At 37.2% G+C, this 12,361-nt stretch overlaps 1 protein-coding gene across 1 annotated transcript; it reads right to left on the bottom strand.

The window, feature by feature from the left end:
- Positions 1–368: 368 nt before the first annotated feature.
- On the bottom strand, positions 369–3,128 carry LOC149299768 (vasopressin V1a receptor-like). Its single transcript, XM_089486043.1, has 2 exons — positions 2,228–3,128; positions 369–661 (listed from the first exon to the last, which is right to left on the bottom strand). Exons 1-2 carry the CDS (start codon positions 3,126–3,128, stop codon positions 369–371), a joined length of 1,194 nt encoding a protein of 397 aa, XP_089342169.1.
- Between the last annotated feature and the right edge of the window lie 9,233 nt (positions 3,129–12,361).

The raw sequence follows: 12,361 nt of genomic DNA, 5'->3' as shown, positions 1-12,361 counted from the left end.
ATGTATTATGTAAAGCATAGTATATACGTGCTGTACAGACTGGCAAGGGTAATGCAAATCTACAGGACAAAAAAGCATTATACATCAAAGTTAACACTGTGTCATACTAAAAAATACAAATAATGCACAGGTATTTTAACAAGTTCTAAAGCAGTCCCCTATTATTTTCATTGACCATTGATACAAAATATAAGCATGGTTTAACTTACAGTAAATGGTATCATGTTGTATACATTCATAGGAATTATGTAGGTCCTTTCTGTGTCACATAACAATAGTACAGTGTATATATACAATGTGTTCACATTAAAGTGCCTAAGTCATTTAAAGCCACGTTGCTCTTTGGACACAGATATTTTAATGAGTGTTCAAGTTTCAATAGGTAAGAATCTGATGTACTTAGCAGATTTGGGAGACTCTTTGATGGTGTCTGTGCTGTTGGTTGGACTTTTTGTCTGGAACCTGGTAAATGATGTTTGTCTTCGGCTGCTGCTGTCAGAATCTTCCTTGTTCAGAGTTTTCCTTACCTTCTTGCAGCAGAGAAATCCACGCATGAAGTCATGCAGTAGGTGTCCACTAAAGAACATATATATCCAAGGATTGCAGCAGCTGTTCAGACTGGCCAGGAGAGCAGATACAGTAACTGCAGTGTTCTCATTTTCTATAAAGAAGAAAACATATTTCATTGGTCAATAAATACTGTTTTATCTAGAATATTTGGTAGGACAGTTTTACATGGTTATTCCTGTATACTAGTTGAGTTCATTGACTAACAGTGCACTTGGGGATATTGTTTAAGCTAAAGGAGTTACATTTTAAGTGGAAGCACAGAGTGTAATATATAGAAAACTATTTTCATTGTTAGCCACAGAGCACTCAGATGGCTAATACCTTTCAGAGCTACAAGATCTTAATCATTCTAAATAACATATTTCTTAATGGAGAAATATAACCAATGTTAAAGCATTTCATAAAATCCACTTTCTGAAAAAAATATTAGGGACCCACTCTTTAAAAGATTTTTGTTTCTAATTGATTTTATAGAATACAGAGAGGCCAACGAGTATTGCACTTTTAGAAATTAGTTAATGTTAAAGTTATTGTACTTTAAGGAATTTCCTTCTGCAGAATCCAAAAGCAGCATGTAGCAAAATTGGAGTTTAAAAAAAGTGAAATATGCGAAAAATGGTCTTCTTATCAGTGCTCTCCTAGAGCATTTGTGTTATAATCGAATGGAACAGCCAACAGACTTCTAAAGGTTTTAATATTGTGGTACTTAACATATTGATTTTTACTTCATTTAATAAACAGGCCTTCTTATTTCTCAAAGGACCAACTATAACCTAATAATTTCCAGGTAGCAACCTAGTCATGGAAGCTGAAATACACAAACATTTATTTCACAAGGATAATATTCTGTAATCTACAATATATTGTATAAATATAAATATAACTAAATATAATGTATAATATAACCATAATAAACATTGCAATAGGGAGATTATGTTATTGGCTGTGATTTAGAACAGCTTTATCCTTTATCCCTTTATCCTTACTGGTTAAGCAAGTACAAGGATTCTTTAAATAATCTGTTTTTGTGTATTTTTCATTTCATTGCCCAGTACACTATAGCACAATGTAGATCAGTGCCAATTCCAAATAAATTCACTGCATTGGTATCCTTTGCTCGAGTCAGCAGTGTGTTTTTTCAGATAACTAAAGCCAAAAACAACCCATTAAATTGTAATTATGATATATATCCCCAAGTGAAATAATAATACTCTGTACAGACATCTGACATTTTAATTTGACTGCAAATATGTTTGAGTTCATCCAGCTAGTGAATTTAGCTATTGATTTTATTATCAGTCTGCCAATAACAATATGATGTGCCTGCTGGATTCTCCAAGTGAGACACTACAGCTTGTAAACATTACACAGTCACCCTGGCATGCCAAGGAAGATATAAATTAATATTATTATAACTATTACAGTTTAATAGTACAACTCAATGCAACACTGTAAGTCATTGAAATACCACAATATGCCAGATGTTCTGAACTACTACTCCCACTATGCACAACCAAACTAAAGACGATAGCAGAGGTAGTATGAGTGTGTGGATGTTAGCACCACATGCTTGCTTTACCCCCTTTCCAAGCACGTGTTATATGTTTTACATTAAAAAAAAATCCCATTGATGAAAAGAGAAATTTTTGAAACTTACCTATCCATCTGGAGTTGTAGTCCCAGACGGACCACATCTGGATGGTAAAATACGGCGTCCAGCAGATGATATAGGCTGAGACAATGACAAAAGTCATCTTCACCGTTCTCATCTTAGCTCTGGAAATGGTCCTCACGCTGCTCACAGAGGTGGACACGAGACCATTGCTCTTCTTTCCTTCATTCTCCTCTTTCTTGGTCTTGCACTTGATGTTATTCCAGATGTTGTAGCAGATAAAGCCGTAGCAGGTCACTAGCATGATTACCGGCAAAATGAAGATAGAGATGGTCATCCATGTGACATAAGTTTCCAGACTGTGAGGCAAAGTGAAATGAGCCCAGCAGTCGTAGACTTGTGAACCGTGTTCCACCTCGCTAAGAGAGAAGATGAAGTACTGAGGAATGCTGAGGAAGAAGCTGAGGAGCCAAGCGGTAGTGATCATCACATAGGACCTCTTGGTCGGTTGCTGCAGGGTTTTCAGAGGATGGCAGATGGCAATGTATCGGTCAGCTGTCATCACCACCAGCATGTAAGCTGATGCGAACATTCCAAAAACTTGGAGGTGCTTCACAATGCGACACAAGAAGTCGGGGCCGTAGAAGCGGTAAGTGACCTCCCAGCAGAGCTGTGGAAGCACCTGGAAGAAAGCCACCACCAAGTCAGCGAGGCTCAAGTGCTTTATAAATAGGTGCATCCTGGACATCTTCTTTTTGGACTTGTAGAGTCCCAACAGAACGCAGCAGTTTCCCAAGACAGCAGCTACAAAGATGACAGCAAGCACTGCTATCTCAATCTTGGCCAGCTCCTCGTCCCGGTAAAGCAGATCTGAGTTATTGCTGTGGTTCTGACTTATGCTTGCATTAGGCTGGACAGAAGGGAAGAAGGTAGAGACCTCAACCATTCCCCCACTGCTGTTATATACTGAAATAGCTTCCCCCCCTGAGCTGTCTGCTCTGTCAAAGAAATGCATGATGTACCCTACAACTATGTCCCTATGTTGTCCTTCTACCACACCTTCAAAGGCTCTTGTATGTCTTAGGCAAGATGAGTGTATAGCGGATCCTGGCTGCTTCTTAGACCCTTATGTGTATTCAAGCGGCTGCCTGCCTTAAGACTGAACACAAGAACTGAGAATTTGTATTCTAGGCTTCTCCTTTTTCTTAGAGGGGGCTGAGATGTCTGTGAACCGTCACTGGCTGGCGTCATGCCCACTTGTGACTCCATATGTAACTGCCTCCTTAAATCTACCGTGTGAAAACAGAGAACATCTCTTAATACACGCATTTCTCCTTATATCCTAGATCTCCTTCCTTTACATTTTTGGAGGGGGAAATAATATTCGGTTTCAGATTGTTATTTCCCTATGGTCATGAATAGAGGCGGAAAATGTTTGTAGCTAATTCCCTGAACACTTTGCCTGGAGTTGTGCATTATGCAAAACAATTGTCTTCAAAAATCCATATGTAATCTTTTTGCAGAAGTGACAGATTCCACTTACATTACATATTTTTTGCCACATTCATTAATGAATGTACATTTAACTAGCAAAAGTAACACGTTTTATTTTATTGGGAATACAGAAAATATACAAAATCAATTTAGATCTGTTAGTTACTTCTACCACTTTAACGTACACACTCACTGGATGTATAACAACTGGTAGATCAGTACTTTTCCTGTTGTATCCTAGTATACAGTGAAATATACAGTATCATGGTAGTTTATAGTGGTAATAAAACACCACCTTCACTCTTATTGCTAAAAGTAACTTAAGTCAGTATAACACATGTGAATTTAGGTTTACCTGATGACTGAATTGATACTTAAAATAAATGTTTTTTATATATTTTTTTTAAATATAACATTTCTATGAACCTCTCAATGAAGTGGACTGGTTTCCAGTGTAGTCAACATGATGTTTGTAGCTCCTCTGCTATCGTGTATCGAACAATGCAAAAGGATTTCCATGTTCTTTGTACTAATTCAAAAATGTTATCCATTGAATATTTTGAAAAATACCTATTACTATTATAAACCACAATCAAGATCTCTCATCACTATCTATCATTTTGTGTTATTATTTGTGTCTTGCAATACATGTAAATATTGAGCTGTTGAGCATATCTTTAATTCTAACATTGACTACATTACACTTTGATACATTGATATATATGCCACAATGTTTTTAACGCTGGATGCGTTCTGGAGATGTTTGAAGAATCCTCTCATCCCCATCTCAGAGTTCTCAAAGATTTTGTCTTTGGTAAAGCCTTTTGGTATGCAGTTCTTGTTTAGGATTCAAGATGATACCATTATGTATGGACCCCGATCACAAGTACTGTAAAATAGAGATATATTACATTTAGTCATGCTTAGTGTTGATCCACCAAAGCAGGAGTGGATTAATAATGGGGCAAAATGGAAATTTGTCCCAGAGCTCAAGATGGTAAGGAGTCCCCAGTTGCTGCTTATTTGTTGGGTCATATATATATATATATATATATTTATATGCACTGCACACTCAGTGCTTGTTGACCTTTGTGATGTAGGTAGTGAGATGAGGTTCACACAGTGCATGAGACAGGATGATAGGATGAAACACTAAGCCTCTTAGATATAAAGTAAAGGTTTACTTTACTAAGAGGGTGATGGATAAGTGGAACTTCTTCTAAATAGAAATGGTATACTCTAATACCGTGAGGGAATTTAAACATGCATGGGATAGGCATATACCTATCCTGAATCTAAGACAAGACAAGTCTTTACATCAGGAAACAAGAACATACTTGGTAGGTCAGATGGTTCTTATCTGCTGTAAGACCTTTTTTCCTGTAGTCTAATCAGAGTCAGTAACAGATGAAGCTGTATGGCTGCTTGTAAGGAAAAGGAAAGACTGAGCCACAGCTCAAAATCCCCCCATGTATATAGCTTATACATTTCTGCACCTATGTTTATCAGCTTTGCAGCACAAGGAAAATTGGTATCTCTGCTACTATGACATAGGCAAATATTTCATTTTTATGTGTTATCTGATGAATGCTTGGTTCGTGTATTCAGTTAGCTAAGCTGGGAACAAAAAGTTGATTTGGATGACAGTCCTCTTAACTTTATCTGTGATGCCCTTAAGGTCCCATTATATATGATCTGTGGATGCATCCAACTGATTTGAGCCTGCATTGTGCTATCTCTTATGCGAATAATAATAATAATAAAAAGCCTAATTTAAAATCACTAAGTGAAGAAAGTACTTGGCCAAAAAGCCCAATAAGCCTAAAAACACAAAAACAGAAAAAGAAGAAAAAAAAAGAAAGGAGGAAAAAGATCCAGGAGAACTTATCCTGAGAAAAGCCTGACTCAGTTTTTGGACACATGAACATATATCCATGGGATTACTCCTTCCCAAATATTATTAAGATCCCTGGGTAAGGGGATGAGCCAGTTATATGTCTGACGGAAATAACTTTTTCTTGAAGAATTACTTTATTTTGAGAAGCATCAGAGAGAACATTTCAACATTTAATGAAGATAAGTGTGTATTACAGATGAATCACCAGCGAGCAACAAACTGGAATTAAGTAAGCAGAAAGCCAGAGGAAACAAAAAACAAATCATTTTGTTTTTAATGGCAATGTATGTTGTGTAAAACATCAGGAATATTAAAAACAAACAGTATTATCCTGAGATGGTAATACCCATAAATCCAGTTAGATGAAGCCAACTGTACCCACAATTCTCTGACTGGACATCAACAAATTGTGAAAGTAAAAAAAATTGTGAAAGTAAACCAATAGGATCATTTTGAAAAGTAAAAAGATAAAGCATTGCTTCAAAGCTATATTTAGCTTTTTGCTCTCATACCCAGCCAATGGCCGTACATGGCAGCTCCTGATCTGCATCACTAAATATAAGGCCATCAGTACCAGCATTTGCCCAGTGTGTCAGATGGTCAGGCTGGTCCAGGGGGCTTGAGGGCAATTCAGAAGACAAACCAAGCATGGTGATGCCAGACTGTAATGAGAATCTCTTTAATATCAGCTAACAGGTGGTAAAGGACTCATAATTTTGTTTGTGTTTTTCACCTGTACTTATTTGTTTGGTGCTTGAGGTAGTAATATCAGTAGTAGCTGGAAAACTAGCTGCAATGCACTATTTCAAAGAATAGAACCAACCAACATAGATTTGTTTGAAATAACTTAAAATGCTGTTGTAATTACATATGTAAAGAAAATATATATTCCATTAAGTTTATATTCAGCAAAAAATTAGGAAATTTATTTATTTATAATTAGATGTATACCCCATTTTATGAATGCCAACCAAGAAATGGTGACAGAACCACAATTTATCCTGTCTTGCCTGTATCTGTATGCGCATATGTATTACTGCTGTGTTCCTGGAAAGAAAAAAAGAGGCTACATGTTTCAAGCTATTTATGTAAATATGTGTGATGGGTGTAGTGCATTTCTCGCAAGTCTTTCTGGAGCCAGAAAGTTCTATACTCTGCAGCCTTTTTGCTCAGAATGTAGACCCCATGAGAAGTATCCCTTGTATTAATGGCACTGATTCCTAGCTCACTGTGGATTGTCAGGGGCAGAGAAAGTAGCATTATGTGACCTATATGGTTCCTGAATGAGAAATATGTGACCTGCCATAGTGGAGGAAGGATATGGCTATCCTGTTATCACCTACTTTTCATGCCATAAATAACAATTTAAAAAAAAAATCATTACATTTGGCTAGCAAAAAGCATTTTTCTTTTTTATGTTAAGTTACTTGAAGTATTCTTTTTTCTTACTGATGTCATAGCAGGAAATAAAAACAGTGCCTCATTTTTCTTTAGCAATATCCATGTGGAATTATTATTAGCTTTTATTAAAAGCCACAATGCTTAATTCAAGGCAATACGTTGAATTCAATTTTCACAATTATTTCCGTGAATATTTTGCCATTACGTTGATGTTTATGTTCCATTATGTTGATGTTTAATTATGAAGCTGTGCACTCTAAATGAACAGTAACAAAAATACATTTGTCAATATACAAACCAAGTGGTTTCTACTTAAGATCCCCTTCAGGGTATTAATGTTTGTGACAGCTGTCTTCAGCCTCCTCCACACAAATCACAAAGAAGAGCTATGGGTACCATACCTTCTAAAGTTTCTAGGTATGCTAATATATTTATAACAACAGGATTAAGGTAACTTTGGGGAGCAACATAGGGCCCTTCAGCTCCTGGGTTGCAGAAGGGCTTCTAGGTCCTAGGAAGCCCCAAACGCCTCATAGTGCATAATTGGGTCTTGGGTATTAGTGGCATCTGCTGCTAATTAATTTTAATTTACTTCCAGGTATGTGCAAGGTGATTATTATTATTATTATTATCTTATGCACACATAGAGTCTATTAGCTCCATAATATAACTGCATATAACAGAGTTCTGATTTATAAGAGCCTCCATAACACAGCATACAAAGGGACCCGACATTTTGTGTTTGTAAAGATTTCAATTGTCAGTTTTGCAATGAAAGCCTGGAAAATAATTAACCCTAATGGGATTAAAGTTAAGAAAAGGAGTATAACAATAAGTAGAAACATTTCACCGTTACTAATAAACTTGTAGATGGCCTTCATTATAGTCATTTATGCATATGCACTTCTGAAAAAAAGTTGAACTGGAATATGCTTAAAGTGTCCAAGTGTCATTTGTGCTTAAAATGTATGTAATTCAGAAGCACATCTTCTGTTGCTATAGTTACTGCAAGATAACTAGCATGCATTGTAGAGACAGAGAAACACATGCTGAGGAGAGGTGACGGAAAAAATAGACTGTAATCATTTTCATGGCCAATTGCCGGACCATTAGAGACATATGCATGTATCGTATAATTAAATTAAAAACCTTTTTGGTATTACTACCCAATGTAGGGATTAGGCACTGCTTCTATTTGACACATCCCTGAATAGAAGCTTTAGTGGACATGTAATGAAACTGCTACACGGCTCCAAAATCATGAAAGGGTTAGATAGGTCATTTTTCCTCCTTCTCTACCGATCTTGTGGCTCATGGCTTTATTTTTTTGTCCGTAGGCTGGGGAAAAGGCAACCTCTCTTTGGTGCAAAAGGGCCATATAGTTACATTGTTTCACTGAGCTCTGCAATTCTTTAAGAAACAGTCAGACTCACTTTGGGTAGGAGAAATGATACATGTAGTTGTAACCTGTACTCTGCAAAATATGATTATAGAGCTTAAAGGCTTATTTTGCATGGATTCCAGTTAATTTTCTAGCATGCAAGTCACTGCAAGAATATAGTTATAGAAGTCAGAATAGTTATAGAAATTATTCTTCTATAGAAGTTAGAATATGTGTAGAAGTTATTCTGTATCGTTTAACTCCTCCCTGAGTTTTCTCTACTGAAGGTAGGGGATATACTATGGTATGGTTCATCCAAATGCTCATTATGACATCCATTCTAATCAATAGGAACAGAGCTGCCAGTTAAGTCAATAGGAGTAGCAACAGCAGCAGCCAATCACAGGTATGTTACATTCAAAATAAAGAAGCAGAGGCCAGCACTCAAATGATAAGGTGAGTTTATTTCACGCAGGCAACGTTTCGAAGCACAGGTCTTTCTCAAGGCTTGAGAAAGACCTGTGCGTCGAAACGTTGCCTGCGTGAAATAAACTCACCTTATCATTTGAGTGCTGAGCCTCTGCTTCTTTATTTTGGATTTATTGAGGGACTTGGTGGTACCCTGGCTCGTGCACCATTTCACTGCTGAGTGCTGCATTCCAACCTTTCTTTTTAAGTATGCTACATTAACATTCATATCTTATTAGCATGCAAGTGAGTGGCTGCTGTTTCAGTTGCTTCAATGGGAGTGTTACTGAGCATGAACACTTCTTGGTTTCAGTAGAGGCAGTCATATGAGTATTTAAATGAGACAGAACCCTCATTTTCTAACTTCAATAACAAAACAATACATGCTCCAATTTGCAAGGTCTGCAGTGGAAGAAGAGGACTTAGGCATATATTGTACAGGTGGATGCTTGTATAAAAAGTAGAGATAGGAAAGAGAAGAGATAGAAGCCCTTGGCAGAAACTTTATCCCCAGTTGTCCTAGAGCAAAGGACACCCCAGCCCAGGATCCCCCCATTGTTTTTCCTTTTTTCTCCCCGATTTTACAAACTGATTGTGTGGTTACACAATGTAACGTATAAATATTTTGTGGTTTGCTTTGCTCTTTTATTTAAACATTATTGTGATGTTTAGAGCTGGAGAAAACTGTGATACACTCATACTCACCAAACAAGCGAAGAAATGAAAGACAGAGGGATTTGAGTCCCAAGAGGCTGCTACCAATTTGGCCGTGTCTCTCTAGAAGAATACTAAAAGGCTGCTCTTCAATTATTTTGAGATCAGATTTTAGGCTCATCTTTCACTTTAAATATGATTACTTAATGTAATAATAGAAAAATATACATAGAGAATAATTAGAACAATTAGGAATCTGACTGTAAATTATCCAATGACTGCTTGCTCATTTTTTCCTACCTGCATTCAGAGTACTTGAATTCTCTACATTATTATTCATGGACAGCGTAACCTGCTCCATTCTGAATGTGAACATTTTCTGTTTCTCTGTGTGAGAACAGTGCTGTTATTTTCACAAAACCCTGACCCTATCCGCATTCACATTCCCAAAATATGTGGATGTAGCACTATTCTTCTTTCTCCATCTGTGTATTTCATACAACATGGGATTTTGTTGCTGTTGTTGAAATAGAAGTTTTTCAAGTTGGGCTTTTAGTTTGTTGAGTTTTTGTTTAGTTTAGATTGCTGCATTGCAAGATATTATAAAATATTATTTGGTTTGTTTATTCATGGGGAGTCTACAGTCATTGATCCAAAACAGAGAAAAAGACACATACACTTTTAGGACCTCAGAAGCAGGGATGTATCTTCCATTGGGCAAGAGGGGCACCTGACCCAGGTGCCACAAGGTGAGGGGCACATGAGCATGGCCAGCAGCTATGATCCTGCATCCCTTCTGCTTCCAGAAGCTTCCAGTCAGCATGGGTGAGACTTCCAGCCTTGCCCTAGGTGGCATAAGATCTAGTTGCAACTCTGCTCAGAAGTCTCTTCTTTGTTCAATCTGGAGTAGGTCATCTTATCCTGGAGTTATATCCATATTTTATGTTATTTCTGGTTCTGGTGTTTTAGGATTATCTTTTGGATGTTATGGGTAGCAGTTTTGAGGATTATTAAATGAAGCAAATGGTTTGATTTGTAAGATGTTAAATGTTTTTATATTTTAAACAGACATCTCCTCATGATCATTATAGAACAAGCAGAAGTAAGAAAATATGTATTTGCTTTAAGCTCCCATGAGAGACAAGCTTGGCTCACGGTTCCATACATGTTCCACTTGGGAAACATAACAGCTATTTCTCAGTAATTCTGAATACCTAAGAAGGATATTTCATACGAATGGGATTTATGAATATGTTAAATATGATTCTATTTAAAATAATTTCAGTTCCAATGATCTAAAACCAGCATTAGTGTCTCACTGATTTCCACTATGCCCACATCAGTCACATATGATTTGACATTTACAATTTTGTAACTATGCCAACAAATGCCTTTGTGATGGAACCCTCAATCACTGGGGCCATTGGAGAGGCCTGACTGCCAGCCTCCTCCCTATTGACTATGGCCCTGACTTTGTAAAGACTTCTGTGTCACCCCCAACAGTATATCCTCCTCACGGGCTGAGGGGATTATCTCCAGAATCTGCAACCAGGGAGTGACCACCATTGTTTTGGTTTAATGTTGTATAAGTCAGCCCCCCCAGTGCCACTACTACAGACATTTACCCCGGCAATCCCTGGAATTGATTTTGGCCAGTGATAGATAGTGGAGGATGGGACCCCTATTGTATTTTTAATCCCATTACTGCCCCCTATTATCTCTGGGAGGCAGATTAAGGGGGCGGTTTGTATCCCAATATCTTCTTTTATGTAAATATGTGTTTTGCTGGATATATCCAGCCCTGTGTGTGAGAAATAAATCAGTCTTCGTTTTGGTTTATACCCTACACTGAGTCTCGACTAGTGACTGGAGAAACGGGGAAAGAGTGTGTGTCCCAGGGCAAAGGAAGCACAAGTCTCCTATTGTCTCACTCCCCTCAACCACCGACTAGATTGTAAACTCGCAACAGCAGGGCCCTCTTCTTCTTTGCACCAGTTTGTTATTGTGTGTGTTTATAAATTGTTCTAATGAATGTAACAGCGCTGCGAAATCGGCTGGCGCTTTATAAATAAATATAATGTAATGTACAGGTAACAAGCTGAGATTAAAGCACTCCCTTTAAGAGAGTGCTCCAAATCTCAGCTCGTTGCCTGTATAACAAATACCTGGGAGCCAGACATCTTGCTGATTGATAGGGGATCAAATACTTATTTCACTGAGTAAAATGCAAATCATACATTGCTGAGTTGATATTTTCCATAATAATGTTTATCCTGTTTGGGATGGCCACACTAAATAGGAATGTATAATTATATTAATTTCTAAATAACAAAAAAAAAACATAATACAATTAAACCCATGTTCTATTTTTGAGAAAACAAAATTACAATTAGTACAGTAGGTTATGATGCTTTTTATTATTTTAAAAAAATATACCGTATTTGCTCGATTATAAGACGACCTCCCCAAAATCTGAATATTAATTAATAAAAAAAAAAAAAAAGAAAAAGCCTGAATATAAGACGACCCTATAGGAAAAAAGTTTTACCAGTAAATGTTAATTCATGTAAACTATGTGAACAATTGTTTGTTAATAAAAGCTATGATTGAGAAAAATATGTTGTTTTTGTTTTTATTTCCTTTTTTTCAACCTGCCCCCCCAGTTATGCACATCTGCCCCCAGGCTTGCCACTCTGCCCCAGAAATGCCTTATACCCTCTAAATGCCACTGTGCCCCATGATACGCCTTTTAACCCTCTATATGCCACTGTGCCCCATGATATGCCTTTTGACCCCCCTATGTGCCACTCTGCCTCCAGAATTGCCTTATACCCCTATATGCCACTCTGGCATTTAGGGGGTTAAAAGGCATATTATGGGGCAG

This window comes from Sceloporus occidentalis, unplaced genomic scaffold (genome assembly GCF_023333645.1).
Source record: "Sceloporus occidentalis isolate IW3139 unplaced genomic scaffold, rSceOcc1.0.p SCAF_28, whole genome shotgun sequence".
NCBI classification, from domain to species: Eukaryota; Metazoa; Chordata; class Lepidosauria; order Squamata; family Phrynosomatidae; genus Sceloporus; species Sceloporus occidentalis.
The sequence above is the reverse complement of the archived record's forward strand: the minus strand, read 5'-3'. Positions and strand labels throughout refer to the sequence as shown.

Coding starts and splice junctions, on each gene's coding strand:
- LOC149299768 (XM_089486043.1), bottom strand. CDS start 3,128: ATGGTTGAGGTCTCTACCTTCTTCCCTTCTGTCCAGCCTAATGCAAGC. Junction 662..2,227: donor CTACAACTCCAGATGGATAG/GTAAGTTTCAAA, acceptor TCTTCTTTATAG/AAAATGAGAACACTGCAGTT.